Here is a 17,189-nt window from a genome sequence, read left to right on the forward strand (position 1 = left end):
ACACATGGGGTACTTTTTATCTCTGTGTTCACCAAACCCATCTTGAATGTTTGCTGCTAAATAGCTTATTTATTTGTTTGTTTCATCTGATCATAGAAGCCAGTTCCATTTGAAGTTCCAGTCGTGTTTTATAAATGAATATGCTTTAGTTTGTTTTTGGATAAGCTAGAAGAATTTTTCTTGTAACCCTCCTAAACAACATGCGGTGATGTAGGTGCTGTTTGACTTTTTTTTTTTTTTTTTGAAGGTTTTCTGAACCCGAGACTCAACTAGTGTTCCTGTAGCTCAATTGGGGGTTCAATTGTCCAGGAACACATGATACGTAAAAATTGATAGCCTGAATGCACTGTAAGTAGCTTTGGATAAAAAGAGTCTGCTAAATGCATAAATTTAATTTTTAATTTAATTTAAATTTAACTATTTTCTGCAATTCTCCAGCTGTGGTCCTTGGTGAGACTTTAGCCAATCAAACTCTCCTCCTCACAGTGCATTAGGACGATATAGACACACGTCCTCCTCCAGGCGGTAATATTTTCTGTTGATTGGAAATTCTTAATTATTGCCATGATGGTGGAAATGGGAATTTTCACTGCTCTAGCTCTTTTGTTAAAGTCACTTTCTAATTTGAGAAGCTCAATTATCTTTTGCTGCACATCAGACATATATTCTGTGTTTTTTCTCATTGTGATGGAAGATTAAAGGCATTTGGGCTCTGCTTCCCCTCCTCTTTATATTTCTTTGAAACAGGAAGCAATGCTTGGATAATTTCATGTTTATAATCATGCTGGAGTACTCAAAATTGTGAATATGGATATACTTCAGAGTTATTTTACTCATAAGAATTTCTAGGGGTGTTTTTTATCGTAGCCAATGTGTATTAGAGAAAAACATTTATTTCATAATGATATTTCTCCCCACTTTAAATTCTTATTATCAAATGAAAGGTTAGATTTTTGTGAATTTTTTAAATAAAAGATCAAAAGGATTAACAATGCAGATTAATTTTCACAGCCTTCTTTGATCATATTTACCAAGGGTGTCCATATTTTTTGGCATGACTGTATATACTGTATGCAAAAAAAAAGAAAAAAAAAGTTAACATACAGCTCGTGTTTTATTGTTTTATCGATATTTATTGTTTTTACTGGAGGAAAAATAGGAAAATAAAAGCTACCGTATTTTCCGGACTATAAGTCGCACTTTTTTTTTTAATTTGGCTGTTCCTGCGACTTATAGTCAGGTGCGACTTAAAGTTAATTTGACATTGACCGAGAGAAATGAACCAAGAGAAAGCATTAACCTTTCGCGGCTGTAGATGGTAATGTTTTCTCTTGGTTCTTGGTTCTAAACAAATGCGACTTAGTCCAGTGCAATTTATATATGTTTTTTTCCTCGTCATGACGTATTTTTGGACTGATGCGACTTTTACTCAGGTGCGACTTATATATTAGCCTACTATATTTACGAATTTACAGTTAAAAAAACTGACAAAAATACATTTTCTATGTGCTTGTGTACAAATAATTGTTTCTTTTCAATTTGGTTTTCTAAAAAATATTACATCTATCTCCTTGTTTCAGTTTCCCGTTTAATCTCTCTCCTATATGTTGCTGGCTCATTAATATTCAACATACAATTACCATACTGGGCAGAAATGCTAATTTAAAAAGTACTACTATCTATTAAGTTCAGGATATCTTTGGGCTAAAAAGTTACTAGTAACTAAAAATAAGTACTAGTTCTATTTTTTGTTAACACAAATAGTTTAATTAAATATAGTCACTATTGGAATATACTAGTATCCAATGATTAAGTACTAGTATCTATTACTTAATGGAAAAGATACTAGTGTCTAAAAAATAAGTACTAATAACGTGGAAAAAAAGATACTAGTACAGCTTATACAGCTTAGTACAGGGGCGGTCATAGCCCCCTAGTATAAGCTTTAGATAGCTTCTTTGGGGACCAGTTCACATGCATGATCATCTTAAGTGCATATGAATATATGTATGTGTGTATGTGAATAAACTTCTTCTTCTATAGATTAAATGTTACAAAGGCTTGCCATTCCAGGAGAGGGTGCAGCTAACATGCCATTTACTGCCTGACTTCACCAGCCGGACCTTGAATGACTCTATTGACTGATGATGACTGATGATCCTGTGGCTCACGCAGGCCAGTCACGGATAGGTTTAGAGCGCTGACTAGCCAATAGGAACAAACACACACAATTAGAGGTTCGAATCCCACCTCGGCCAGAAATAACACAAAATGAGTTTGTATTGGTTTGCAACTTATAAACATTTAAATTATAATAGGGTGTAGTTCTTTAATATAGAAAATGTGAATTAAAAACTTTTTTTTAAAAAGTGACATCAATTTCATATTTGCACTATGGAAAACCCCATATAAACCCCATTCAATAATTTTTTTTTTTTTTTTATCAAGACTTAACACTAAAATACAGTGAAAACAAGGCCAATATTTCTCTTATCTTTTAATTAAAATGGAAATAAATTAATTTAAATGTATAGCTTGAACAACAATAAAATCTAATCTAAAGTTGTGGAGCACACAGAAGAAAAAAATTACACCACCATTTAAATGTTTTTGAACAGTAAGATTTTTAATGCTCTCCAAACCTGTCTTTATTTGATCCAAAATACAACAAAAGCAATAATATTGTGAAATATTTTTTACTATTTAAAATAACTGCTTTCTATTTGAATATATTGTACAATTTTATTTATCTCTGTGATCAAATCTGAATTTACAGCTTCACTACTCCAATCTTCAGTGTCACATGTTCTTCAGAAATCATCATAATGTGCTGATTTGCTATTCAAGAAACATTTATTATTCTTATTATCAATATTTAAAACAGTTGAGTACATTTTCCCCCCAGGATTCTTTGAATAGAAAGATCCAAAGATCAGCATTTATCTGAAATAAAAAGCTCTCTCAACAGTATATTATTCAATTTTTTTTAATATATGAAAAAAATTTTTTTTTAGCAAGGATGCTTTAAATTTATCAAAAGTGATAGATGAAAAATGTCACTTATGAAAATGTACAAAAAAAATCATATTTTAGATAAATTCTGTTCTTCTGAACTTCTGATCAAATAAAGACAGGCTTGGTGAGCATTAAAAATCTTAGTTTTAAAGATCGGAGAAATATTGGCCTTGTTTGCACTGTATTTTAGTGTTGTCTGAAGTAGTTTTCAGAAGTAGTTTTCAGATCAGTGCTTGCAATCAGCTTCATTTATACCCAGTTGCTCAGTCATAAACGCTGGTTCAACACCAACGAAAGCTTTGTCAATCTATCAGTCCTTATTTGGTAAACAAGACCCTAGGGCTGCACGATTAATCGAATGATTGTGTTCTGTGATTAGTAATAAATCTCCAGCACGTGCTTTCAGATTGAGCAGCATTTACTACACAGAGCCATAGTCAAGCTACAGGAAATCCAACCCATATGCAACTGCCAAAACATATTATGTAAAAAAAAATATATATATTTATATTTATATATATATAGTGTGTGAATTATCATTTATAATGCATGGAAGACAGAAGTCATTTCATATGTAATGCTGTTTGCATGACTGATGCAGATTTGTAAATTTAATTTAGTTAATGGATTAATTTAAATACATTGAATTAATGTGATTAGGCAGTTGTATACATTTAATGTAGAGGTAAATCTAGATTATATTTAATTAGATTAATTTGATTTAAGTAGAAATTATAAGTGGTAACTCACACCATTTTTTTTTTTTTTGACAGAATATTTGTGGGCAGTTGCATAATAAATTAAATTAAAATTAAAATTATGCATTTAGCAGACACTTTTATCCAATGTGACTTACAGTGCATTCAGACTATCAGTTTTTTTTTATATCTTGTGTTCCCCGGGAATCGAACCCCCATCTTTGGGCTTGATAATGCAATGCTCTACCAGTTGTGCTACAGGAACACTTGTGGACTGACTTTCGTGTAGCTTGTTAGAGAACTATGGCTCTGTGTAGTAAATGCTGCTCAATCTGAAAGCACGTGCTGGAGATTTATTACTAATCACAGAACACAATCATTCGATTAATCGTGCAGCCCTAGGGTCTTGTTTACCAAATAAGGACTGATAGATTGACAGAGCTTTCGTTGGTGTTGAACCAGCGTTGTTGACTGAGCAACTGGGTATAAATGAAGCTGATTGCAAGCACTGATCAGAAAACTACTTCAGCGGTGTTAAAGTGTGTTTAGTTGAATTTTCAGTCACTTGGTAAGATGGTTTTCTGCTGTATTTTGTTTCTTAGTGTGTAAAGATTTGTTAATGCGGGTTCATTACATTTATTTTGGATAATGTTGATGTTAATAGGACTATCAGCATGTGGATTTCTGTAGCCTTTATTCTTGCTCTGGCTGTAAGTGGAGTCAACTCTAATGGTGAGTGAACAATGGGCTGAATTTTATTTGTTTATAAATAACTGTTTTCTACTCTTTTATGACTATTCTTGCTTTCTGTTCACTAGTTAATAAGAGCAAATTATTTCTCTGCAGGTTTTCGCCGTGGTAGAAGATGTCCCCCTGGCTGGGAAAAGTTTGAGATGCAGTGTTTTAAATTTTTCAGTGACTTGAAACCATGGGCTGAAGCAGAGGCAAGTTTGTCTTCTCCACAAATGCTGACCATAGGAGCAAGCCCCAAATTGTGTAACAAGTCATACTGTAACTGTTTGCACTATTGTAATGTTAAAAAATATAGGCACACTGAAGAGTAATTCATTTAATTTATTTTTTGTATGGTAAGTGGTTGCTATCAATTTCAGCTATGTTTAAATGAACCAATTTTGCTGAGGTAATTTAACTAGTTTGTTTAAATATAGCTAAGAAGAATTGATCAACCACTTACCATCTTATTTAGTAAACCCAATGAGGTAACCCTGTTGGTTAAACTCTTTCTACCAAAAAATATCTTTACATAGTCAAAGGGGTCTTGAAGTGGTCAAGTGTTTACTGATCAAACAAATTCCTGTATCTCTGTGCCATGCATCTTTCAAAGATCGAGTCATGCTCCACTATATTTTAAAGGGTGTCTATGGGGTTTGTTTTCAGCTTTAGATCCAAATGAACTGCAATGCACTTAACCGTTTTTCATCCTGTCAGAAAAAGTGTCTTGAGCTCGGTGGAAACCTTGCATCAGTCCATGATCCACACACTAGCGGTTTCCTCAAGACCTTTCTGAGAAAATGTGCTAGTGGCATGCCCCGAACCTGGATTGGTGCTCATGATGCAATTAAGGTAACTGGTCGTCTTTTCCATTTAAATCTCAATCCAACCAGTGTCGGATTAATGTCAAAATTGGAACAAACCATAAGTCTTGTTCACACTTCGTAAAAGCTGGTTTGCACTGCCCCAACAAACCAGCATTTCAGGTGCAGTGAAATTAGATGTTCAACTAAACCTACCACTGTAAGATGATCAAATGAGAAGCAGCAAATGGTGGAAATGGCAACAAGTTCAGTAATGTTGATCTAACGTTCTTAGAATAATGTCTGGTTTTGGAGTGATGGCTCAAAGTTTGACTACAGTGACTGGCTTACTGGTGAGCCAAATGATAATGGAGGAAAGGAAAATTGTGTGGAGCTGGCCTATGGAGGTAAAATATACCCTTCCATATTTGAGGTTATTTAATCTTTTTGGTATTAAACTTGTAGAGGTCTGAAACCTTTACGTTTTGTAACACTTATGGCTTCCTGTTTGAACTAAAGCCTATCTGACTAACTTTCTGAATGTAACTGAATTTCCACAGCTGAGCAACGCTGGAATGATCTGGACTGTGCCACTCCTCTCAATTTCATCTGTTTGATTTCTCTTCCTGCTTGTTAATCTTGTCTGTCCATCACCCAAGAGGCTTTGGTTTTTGGATTAATGTTAGTCTCTGCAAAAATAAAAGTGAAGTGGACTTTAAACCCCAAATGTATGTTTGAACTTGTCTCTTTCTTGAGGACCGGTGTCTCTGGTATTTAATGGGCTTTGTAGGGTCAAGTATGTCAGTTTTCGGAATACTGAGTGCAGGGACTTTACACCAGTGCCGTTTGTATTCATTAGTTTCGACAACCCCTGAAATTTGATTGGCCACTCCAGGTGCCCCCCTATAAGATGTCTTATGATTGGTTCATCTTATAGCCAATCAGTCTAAAGTCCTTTCAGTGCCTCCGGACAGCTATTTCAGAATAACAAGACCAGCTCCTCTCTAAATGAATGGGCAGAGAGTCAGAACTGAACCTTTCACTGGGACATAAAAACAGCATGTATAGAAACGGTGAAATATGATTAAAAATCGCTGAAAATTTGACTTTGCCCCAAAATAAGGTTTAAAACCCCTTTTCCCCCACAGGTTATACCTTTTTTACTACGCATGCGCAAGGGTTCCTCCATTGTGCGCATACGTCAGTGGAACCAGACGATAGGCCTAAATGTCTCCCGGCTTGAGCGTTTAAAAAAAAAAAAAGATTGGCTTTCCGGCGGGACATGTGCGCACACAACGGCCATCTTTGCCATTGGGTTTTCCTTATATAGTTTGAGGATTGAGTAAGTGGCATGTCTTTTATAAACTGTCTCTGGTCTATATAGACTACAGAAGTTTGAGATTCAAAGAATTACACCGTCAGCGAAACAATGCTCGTCACAGACTTTTTATCAAGTGTGGGAAGTCGAGACACTAGTGATGGGAAGTTGGGATCATTATACTGACTCTGACTTTTGAGTCGTGTTCAGATAATGAGTTTTATTTTTCCATTTCGTTCATTTTAGCAAAGTGTATTTATACTTCCCCAACATGTATGCAGACGTTGCTCACACTACAAACAATACAAAACTAATGATTAGATACAGAAGAGATAAATTCTTTACCTGGGTCTTCATTCTGTGATTAACTCTCTTGTCTGACAAGTCTTCGGGTTCAAATCATTCCTTAATCACGTTACAGTCCCACGCGCTTTCTCTGTCATTGGGTTTTTGTTACTGTTTCTTCAGGATCTGTGGTGTTATTTTATAAATAAAACCTGGTTATAAAATTGATTAAATTTAGTCTTTTTACCTGTCTATCAGCAAATAAACACTAGGCTATATAATCCAAGTATTTCTAGCTTAGTTTAATTTTAACCTTTTGAATCCTAAACAAGTAACACTACAATTCTATAGTCTAATCTGAAGGGTGAACTCAAAATACATAAATCATACAAGGAAACTTTTGAATATTAGAATTCACTGTAAAAAAGAAATTGGTGATGTCATAGGACTCGTTCTTCCCTAGTCGCATTAAAGATTTGTTCAAACTGAATGAATCGTCCAAGAAAGACACATCACAAGACACCAAACAAAGAGCTGGTAGGTAACCTTTATGTATGGTTTAATATGTTTGTATGGTTTTCTCAGATCAATGTTTTTAATTCAAGTTTATTTTATTTGTATAGCGCTTTTTACAAAACAAATCGTTACAAAGCAACTTTACAAAAAATTATGTTTCTACAATATTTAGTAGTAGCTTAAAAGTGGTGACTGTCAGTTTGTGCATGTTTGACAGGATTTTTAGGAAAATTAATACAAGACGTAGTCAGCCAGATAATGAACATTATTAATATTATTAATTAATAATAACTATATGATGCGGTCACACTTGTAGCAATAATTGTTAGTTCTGTTTGATGATTCAGGGTTAGCATCATCTGAGGTCCTCTGAGGGTCAGCATCATCTCTTCTCAGGTGTTCTGGATCCAGAATGGAGCTTGTGTATATCCTAGTCTACAAGGGTTCAAAACATAGAAACAAAATAGAGACATCGTTAGCATAGCAGCTGATCTAACAAAGTAAAATTAGTTTAACCCAAGCTAATGAATAAGAATGCACATTTGATCAGATGCTACACTCACAATTTAAGAGATACATTATTCGAATGCTTGGTGAAAGAGATGTGTTTTTAATCTAGATTTAAACCGAGAGAGTGTGTCGGAACCCTGAACATTATCAGGAAGCGTTTTGTGACCTTAGGGAGCATGATGGGTTGTAGCGTGGTAGAAGGCTAGTTAGGTACGCAGGAGCTAAACCATTTAGGGCCTTGTAAGTAATGATAATTTGTAACTGATACGGAACTTAATAGGTAGCCAGTGCAGAGACTGTAAAATTGGGGTAATATGATCATATTTTCTTGACCTCGTAAGGACTCTAGCTGCTGCATTTTGGACTACCTGTAGCTTGTTTATTGATGAAGCAGGACAACCACCTAGAAGTGCATTACAATAGTCCAGTCTAGAGGTCATGAATGCATGAACTAGCTTTTCTGCATCAGAAAAAGATAACATGTTTCTAAGATGGAAGAATGCAGTTTTTGTAACATGGGAAACATGATTTTCAAAAGACAAATTGCTGTCTAATATAACACCCAGATTTCTGACTGTAGAGGAAGTAACAGTACATCCGTCTAGTTGCAGATTGTAATCTACAAGATTCTGTGTAGTGTTTTTTGGTCCAATAATTAATATCTCTGTCTTATCTGAATTTAATTGGAGAAAATTATTTGTCATCCAATCTTTTACTTTTTTAACACCCTCTGTTAGCTTAGATAATTGAGAAGTTTGATCTGGTCTCGTTGAGATATATAGCTGAGTATCATCAGCAGAGCAGTGGAAGCTAATTCCGTATTTTCTAATAATATTACCAAGGGGTTAACATGTATACTGACCTAGGACAGATCCTTCAAAAGAAACACTTATGTGTGTCTGTTATTTTCAATCTCAAAAATTGTTTTGAATGAAGTGCACAGAACGCATCAATGTCATTTCACGTGTAAATGACCAAGTTAGGCCTGATAATTTAACTGACTATCTAACTGACTTACTCTTATGCATTAACAAGTAACGTGTCACCAGACAATTATGGAACAATCTGTGCATATTGTCATTTGGTGCAATCTTGCTATGTGGTCACTGTCACAAAATAAATTGATACAAAATATGCCAATCACCATGACTGTTTATTGTTTGAACATTGACTGAAATCAACCATGACCCCATCAGGCTCTGCTCCCGTTGGTCGTGGTTGATTTCAGTCAACATTTTTTGGTCACTGGCGGTCATTTGGTTTTGTCAAGCTGTTATATAAGCTTTATTCTGTGTCTTTGGGGCAGGTCAGTTTTTGTTTAGTTAACTTTGAGTTATGAGTTGATGTATTTGAGCTTATTCAGTTATTTTTGTTGACCTATTTTTAGGCCTAGTTATTAATTTTGGTCCTTGTGTAACTTTTCAATATTATGGGAAAGTTCACTGTCTTGGCCCCTGACAAGGATACACAAAAGGTGCAATGATCTTCATAAACATTTAAAATATAATAGGTGTCTTTTAATAGAAAATGTCAATAAACATTTTGATATTTTTTTAGACCATTTTAAAGGGACATTTTATATTTGCACTACAGAAAACCCATATATATGAAACTTAACACAATGTTTTCAATTTTATTTATGGTAAAAATAACTTCTTATAGAAGGGTAACTAATACAGTATAGTAGATATAAACCAAAATGTGCATTAATTTTGGATAAAACCACAAATTTAAAGATGTGAAGAACACGGGGGTTGAAGAAAAGGAATGTTTTACATTACGTGTTTAATAATAACAGTTATTAACATTTAGAGTTTACAAATCTGAGCAAGATATTAATGCAAGTCAATAAAATATATCAAAATCAATTTACACTTTTTAAATCAAAAAGACAACACTAAAATACAGTGCAAACAAGGCCAATATTTCTCCGATCTTTAAAACTAAGATTTTTAATGCTCACCAAGCCTGTCTTTATTTGATAAGAAGTTCAGAAGAACAGAATTTATCTAAAATATGATTTTTTTTGTACATTTTCATAAGTGACATTTTTCATCTATCACTTTTGATAAATTTAAAGCATCCTTGCTAAAAAAAAAAAAATTCATATATTAAAAAAAATGGAATAATATACTGTTGAGAGAGCTTTTTATTTCAGATAAATGCTGATCTTTGGATCTTTCTATTCAAAGAATCCTGGGGGGAAAATGTACTCAACTGTTTTAAATATTGATAATAAGAATAATAAATGTTTCTTGAATAGCAATAGCCTTTGTAACATTTAATCTATAGAAGAAGAAGTTTATTCACATACACACATACATATATTCATATGCACTTAAGATGATCATGCATGTGAACTGGTCCCCAAAGAAGCTATCTAAAGCTTATACTAGGGGGCTATGACCGCCCCTGTACTAAGCTGTATAAGCTGTACTAGTATCTTTTTTTTTCACGTTACTAGTACTTATTTTTTAGACACTAGTATCTCTTCCATTAAGTAATAGATACTAGTACTTAATCATTGGATACTAGTATATTCCAATAGTGACTATATTTAATTAAACTATTTGTGTTAACAAAAAATAGAACTAGTACTTATTTTTTAGTTACTAGTAACTTTTTAGCCCAGAGATATCCTGAACTTAATAGATAGTAGTACTTTTTAAATTTGCATTTCTGCCCAGTATGGTAATTGTATGTTGAATATTAATGAGCCAGCAACATATAGGAGAGAGATTAAACAGGAAACTGAAACAAGGAGATAGATGTAATATTTTTTAGAAAACCAAATTGAAAAGAAACAATTATTTGTACACAAGCACATAGAAAATGTATTTTTGTCAGTTTTTTTAACTGTAAATTCGTAAATATAGTAGGCTTATATGTTTGTTGGTCGTTGAGTGACCTCTGGTGGCAGGATGGAGATACCACACAAATTTTTTTTACCGTATTTTTCGGATTATAAGTTGCACCTGAGTATAAGTCACATCAGTCCAAAAATGCGTCATGACGAGGGAAAAACATATATAAGTTGCACTGGACTAAGTCGCATTTGTTTAGAACCAAGAACCAAGAGAAAACATTACCATCTACAGCCGCGAGAGGGAGCTCTATGTTTTCAGTGTAGACTACAGGAGCACAGAGAAGCATAGAGCGCCCTCTGGCGGCTGTAGAAGGGAATGCTTTCTCTTGGTTCATTTCTCTCGGTTCATGTCGAATTAATTTTAATAAGTCGCACCTGACTATAAGTCGCAGCAACAGCCAAACTATGAAAAAAAAGTGCCACATATAGTCCGGAAAACACGGTAGCTTTTATTTTCCTATTTTTCCTCCAGTAAAAACAATAAATATCATACGAGCTGTATATTAACTTTTTTTTTTCTTTTTTTTTTTGCATAAAGTATATACAGTCATGCCAAAACATATGGACACCCTTGGTAAATGTGATCAAAGAAGGCTGTGAAAATTAATCTGCATTGTTAATCCTTTTGATCTTTTATTTTAAAAATTCACAAAAATCTAACCTTTCATTTGATAATAAGAATTTAAAGTGGGGGGAAATATCATTATGAAATAAATGTTTTTCTCTAATACACATTGGCTACAATAAAAAACACCCTTAGAAATTCTTATGAGTAAAATAACTCTGAAGTATATTCATATTCACAATTTTGAGTACTCCAGCATGATTATAAACATGAAATTATCCAGGCATTGCTTCCTGTTTCAAAGAAATATAAAGAGGAGGGGAAGCAAAGCCCAAATGCCCTTAATCATCCATCACAATCAGAAAAACCAAAGAATATATTTCTGATGTGCAGCAAAAGATAATTGAGCTTCACAAATTAGAAAGTGACTTTAACAAAAGACCTAGAGCAGTGAAAATTCCCATTTACACCATCATGGCAATAATTAAGTATTTCCAATCAACATAAAATATTACCGCCTGGAGGAGGACGTGTGTCTATATCGTCCTAATGCACTGTGAGGAGGAGAGTTTGAATGGCTAAAGTCTCTTCAAGGATCACAGCTAGAGAATTACAGAAAATAGTTAAATTTAAATTAAATTAAAATTTTAATTTATGCATTTAGCAGACGCTTTTATCCAAAACGACTTCCAGTGCATTCAGGCTATCAATTTTTACGTATCATGTGTTCCTGGCAATTGAACCCCCAATTGAGCTACAGGAACAGCACCTACATCACCGCATGTTGTTTAGGAGGGTTACAAGAAAAATTCTTCTAGATTATCCAAAAACAAACTAAAGCATATTCATTTATAAAACACGACTGGAACTTCAAATGGAACTGGCTTCTATGATCAGATGAAACAAAAAAATAAGCTATTTAGCAGCAAACACTCAAGATGGGTTTGGTGAACACAGAGATAAAAAGTACCACATGTGTACAATTAAATATACAGCTGTATTTTTGATGTTGTGGGCCTATATTTCTGCTGGAGGTCCTGGACATCTTGTTTAGACACATGACATCTTTGATTATATCAAATACCAATAGATAAAAATGTATGACTCTGTTAGATATCTTATAATGGACCATGTGTGGATCATCTAACCATACAATAATCCAAACACAAACCTCATAAACAACACAAAGTGGATTGAATTTCGTGTAGCTTGTTAGAGAACTATGGCTCTGTGTAGGAAATGTTGCTCAATCTGAAAGCACGTGCTGGAGATTTATTACTAATCACAGAACACAATCATTCGATTAATCGTGCAGCCCTAGGGTCTTGTTTACCAAATAAGGACTGATAGATTGACAGAGCTTTCGTTGGTGTTTAACCAGCGTTTGTGACTGAGCAACTGGGTATAAATGAAGCTGATTGCAAGTACTGATCAGAAAACTACCTCAGGGGTGTTAAAGTGTGTTTAGTTAAATTTTCAGTCACTTGGTAAGATCGGTTTCCACTGTGTTTTGTTTCTTAGTGTGTAAAGATTTGTTAATAGAGGTTCATTACATTTATTTTGGATAATGTTGATGTTAATAGGACTATCAGCATGTGGATTTCTGTAGCCTTTATTCTTGCTCTGGCTGTAAGTGGAGTCAACTCTAATGGTGAGTGAACAATGGGCTGAATTTTATTTATTTTTAAATCACTGTTTTCTACTCTTTTATGACTATTCTTGCTTTCTGTTCACTAGTTAATAAGAGCAAATTATTTCTCTGCAGGTTTTCGCCATGGTAGAAGATGTCCCCCTAGCTGGGAAAAGTTTGAGATGCAGTGTTTTAAATTTTTCAGTGACCTGAAACCATGGGCTGAAGCAGAGGCAAGTTTGTCTTCTCCACAAATGCTGACCATAGGAGCAAGCCCCAAATTGTGTAACAAGTCATACTGTTTTACACTATTGTAATGTTAATGTAGGCACACTGAAGAGTAATTCCTTGAACTTTTTTTTTTTTTTTTTTTTTTTTTTAATGGTAAGCGGTTGCAGTCAATTAATTTCAGCTATGTTTAAATGAACCAATTTTGCTGAGTTAATTGAACTAGTTTAAATATAGCTAAGATGAATTGATCGCAACCACTTACCATCTTATTTAGTAAACCCAATGAGGTAACCCTGTTGGTTAAACTCTTTCTACCAAAAAATATCTTTACATGGTCAAAGGGGTCTTGAAGTGGTCAAGTGTTTACTGATCAAACAAATTCCTGTATCTCTGTGCCATGCATCTTTCAAAGATTGAGTCATGCTCCACTATATTTTAAAGGGTGTCGATGGGGTTTGTTTTCAGCTTTAGATCCAAATGAACTGCAATGCACTTAACCGTTTTTCATCCTGTCAGAAAAAGTGTCTTGAGCTTGGTGGAAACCTTGCATCAGTCCATGATTCACACACTAGTGGTTTCCTCAAGACCTTTCTGAGAAAATGTGCTAGTGGCATGCCCCGAACCTGGATTGGTGCTCATGATGCAATTAAGGTAACTGGTCATCTTTTCCATTTAAATCTCAATCCAACCAGTGTTGGATTAATGTCAAAATTAGAAGGAACCGTAAGTGTTGCTTTTTCACATTTAGTAAAAGCTGGTTTGCAGTGCCCCAACAAACCAGAGTTTCAGGTGCAATTAAATTAGATGTTCAACTAAACCTACCGCTGTAAGATGATCAAATGAGAAGCAGCAAATGGTGGAAATGGCAACAAGTTCAGTAATGTTGATCTAACGTTCTTAGAATAATGTCTGGTTTTGGAGTGATGGCTCAAAGTTTGACTACAGTGACTGGCTTACTGGTGAGCCAAATGATAATGGAGGAAAGGAAAATTGTGTGGAGCTGGCCTATGGAGGTAAAATATACCCTTCCATATTTGAGGTTATTTAATCTTTTTGGTATTAAACTTGTAGAGGTCTGAAACCTTTACGTTTTGTAACACTTATGGCTTCCTGTTTGAACTAAAGCCTATCTGACTAACTTTCTGAATGTAACTGAATTTCCACAGCTGAGCAACGCTGGAATGATCTGGACTGTGCCACTCCTCTCAATTTCATCTGTTTGATTTCTCTTCCTGCTTGTTAATCTTGTCTGTCCATCACCCAAGAGGCTTTGGTTTTTGGATTAATGTTAGTCTCTGCAAAAATAAAAGTGAAGTGGACTTTAAACCCCAAATGTATGTTTGAACTTGTCTCTTTCTTGAGGACCGGTGTCTCTGGTATTTAATGGGCTTTGTAGGGTCAAGTATGTCAGTTTTCGGAATACTGAGTGCAGGGACTTTACACCAGTGCCGTTTGTATTCATTAGTTTCGACAACCCCTGAAATTTGATTGGCCACTCCAGGTGCCCCCCTATAAGATGTCTTATGATTGGTTCATCTTATAGCCAATCAGTCTAAAGTCCTTTCAGTGCCTCCGGACAGCTATTTCAGAATAACAAGACCAGCTCCTATCTAAATGAATGGGCAGAGAGTCAGAACTGAACCTTTCACTGGGACATAAAAACAGCATGTATAGAAACGGTGAAATATGATTAAAAATCGCTGAAAATTTGACTTTGCCCCAAAATAAGGTTTAAAACCCCTTTTCCCCCACAGGTTATACCTTTTTACTACGCATGCGCAAGGGTTCCTCCATTGTGCGCATACGTCAGTGGAACCAGACGATAGGCCTAAATGTCTCCCGGCTTGAGCGTTTAAAAAAAAAAAAGATTGGCTTTCCGGCGGGACATGTGCGCACACAACGGCCATCTTTGCCATTGGGTTTTCCTTATATAGTTTGAGGATTGAGTAAGTGGCATGTCTTTTATAAACTGTCTCTGGTCTATATAGACTACAGAAGTTTGAGATTCAAAGAATTACACCGTCAGCGAAACAATGCTCGTCACAGACTTTTTATCAAGTGTGGGAAGTCGAGACACTAGTGATGGGAAGTTGGGATCATTATACTGACTCTGACTTTTGAGTCGTGTTCAGATAATGAGTTTTATTTTTCCATTTCGTTCATTTTAGCAAAGTGTATTTATACTTCCCCAACATGTATGCAGACGTTGCTCACACTACAAACAATACAAAACTAATGATTAGATACAGAAGAGATAAATTCTTTACCTGGGTCTTCATTCTGTGATTAACTCTCTTGTCTGACAAGTCTTCGGGTTCAAATCATTCCTTAATCACGTTACAGTCCCACGCGCTTTCTCTGTCATTGGGTTTTTGTTACTGTTTCTTCAGGATCTGTGGTGTTATTTTATAAATAAAACCTGGTTATAAAATTGATTAAATTTAGTCTTTTTACCTGTCTATCAGCAAATAAACACTAGGCTATATAATCCAAGTATTTCTAGCTTAGTTTAATTTTAACCTTTTGAATCCTAAACAAGTAACACTACAATTCTATAGTCTAATCTGAAGGGTGAACTCAAAATACATAAATCATACAAGGAAACTTTTGAATATTAGAATTCACTGTAAAAAAGAAATTGGTGATGTCATAGGACTCGTTCTTCCCTAGTCGCATTAAAGATTTGTTCAAACTGAATGAATCGTCCAAGAAAGACACATCACAAGACACCAAACAAAGAGCTGGTAGGTAACCTTTATGTATGGTTTAATATGTTTGTATGGTTTTCTCAGATCAATGTTTTTAATTCAAGTTTATTTTATTTGTATAGCGCTTTTTACAAAACAAATCGTTACAAAGCAACTTTACAAAAAATTATGTTTCTACAATATTTAGTAGTAGCTTAAAAGTGGTGACTGTCAGTTTGTGCATGTTTGACAGGATTTTTAGGAAAATTAATACAAGACGTAGTCAGCCAGATAATGAACATTATTAATATTATTAATTAATAATAACTATATGATGCGGTCACACTTGTAGCAATAATTGTTAGTTCTGTTTGATGATTCAGGGTTAGCATCATCTGAGGTCCTCTGAGGGTCAGCATCATCTCTTCTCAGGTGTTCTGGATCCAGAATGGAGCTTGTGTATATCCTAGTCTACAAGGGTTCAAAACATAGAAACAAAATAGAGACATCGTTAGCATAGCAGCTGATCTAACAAAGTAAAATTAGTTTAACCCAAGCTAATGAATAAGAATGCACATTTGATCAGATGCTACACTCACAATTTAAGAGATACATTATTCGAATGCTTGGTGAAAGAGATGTGTTTTTAATCTAGATTTAAACCGAGAGAGTGTGTCGGAACCCTGAACATTATCAGGAAGCGTTTTGTGACCTTAGGGAGCATGATGGGTTGTAGCGTGGTAGAAGGCTAGTTAGGTACGCAGGAGCTAAACCATTTAGGGCCTTGTAAGTAATGATAATTTGTAACTGATACGGAACTTAATAGGTAGCCAGTGCAGAGACTGTAAAATTGGGGTAATATGATCATATTTTCTTGACCTCGTAAGGACTCTAGCTGCTGCATTTTGGACTACCTGTAGCTTGTTTATTGATGAAGCAGGACAACCACCTAGAAGTGCATTACAATAGTCCAGTCTAGAGGTCATGAATGCATGAACTAGCTTTTCTGCATCAGAAAAAGATAACATGTTTCTAAGATGGAAGAATGCAGTTTTTGTAACATGGGAAACATGATTTTCAAAAGACAAATTGCTGTCTAATATAACACCCAGATTTCTGACTGTAGAGGAAGTAACAGTACATCCGTCTAGTTGCAGATTGTAATCTACAAGATTCTGTGTAGTGTTTTTTGGTCCAATAATTAATATCTCTGTCTTATCTGAATTTAATTGGAGAAAATTATTTGTCATCCAATCTTTTACTTTTTTAACACCCTCTGTTAGCTTAGATAATTGAGAAGTTTGATCTGGTCTCGTTGAGATATATAGCTGAG

The 17,189-nt window shown here is 34.8% G+C and overlaps 2 protein-coding genes across 2 annotated transcripts; both read left to right on the plus strand.

Annotated features, from left to right (window-relative positions):
- The first annotated feature begins 4,123 nt into the window (after positions 1-4,123).
- On the plus strand, positions 4,124-5,975 carry LOC113044799 (ladderlectin-like). The gene is made up of 6 exons (XM_026204968.1): positions 4,124-4,281; positions 4,378-4,445; positions 4,560-4,657; positions 5,163-5,297; positions 5,544-5,655; positions 5,809-5,975. Exons 2-6 carry the CDS (start codon positions 4,388-4,390, stop codon positions 5,883-5,885), a joined length of 480 nt encoding a protein of 159 aa, XP_026060753.1. The 5' UTR covers positions 4,124-4,281; positions 4,378-4,387; the 3' UTR covers positions 5,886-5,975.
- A 6,682-nt stretch (positions 5,976-12,657) lies between these two features.
- LOC113044507 (ladderlectin-like) lies at positions 12,658-14,502 on the plus strand. Its single transcript, XM_026204561.1, has 6 exons — positions 12,658-12,795; positions 12,892-12,959; positions 13,074-13,171; positions 13,686-13,820; positions 14,071-14,182; positions 14,336-14,502. Exons 2-6 carry the CDS (start codon positions 12,902-12,904, stop codon positions 14,410-14,412), a joined length of 480 nt encoding a protein of 159 aa, XP_026060346.1. The 5' UTR covers positions 12,658-12,795; positions 12,892-12,901; the 3' UTR covers positions 14,413-14,502.
- Positions 14,503-17,189: the final 2,687 nt, after the last annotated feature.

The sequence above is a fragment of the Carassius auratus genome, chromosome 26 (genome assembly GCF_003368295.1).
Source record: "Carassius auratus strain Wakin chromosome 26, ASM336829v1, whole genome shotgun sequence".
Lineage (NCBI taxonomy): Eukaryota > Metazoa > Chordata > Actinopteri > Cypriniformes > Cyprinidae > Carassius > Carassius auratus.

Coding starts and splice junctions, on each gene's coding strand:
- LOC113044799 (XM_026204968.1), top strand. CDS start 4,388: ATGTGGATTTCTGTAGCCTTTATTCTTGCTCTGGCTGTAAGTGGAGTC. Junction 5,298..5,543: donor GTGCTCATGATGCAATTAAG/GTAACTGGTCGT, acceptor TAACGTTCTTAG/AATAATGTCTGGTTTTGGAG. Junction 5,656..5,808: donor TGTGGAGCTGGCCTATGGAG/GTAAAATATACC, acceptor GAATTTCCACAG/CTGAGCAACGCTGGAATGAT.
- LOC113044507 (XM_026204561.1), top strand. CDS start 12,902: ATGTGGATTTCTGTAGCCTTTATTCTTGCTCTGGCTGTAAGTGGAGTC. Junction 12,960..13,073: donor AAGTGGAGTCAACTCTAATG/GTGAGTGAACAA, acceptor ATTTCTCTGCAG/GTTTTCGCCATGGTAGAAGA. Junction 13,821..14,070: donor GTGCTCATGATGCAATTAAG/GTAACTGGTCAT, acceptor TAACGTTCTTAG/AATAATGTCTGGTTTTGGAG.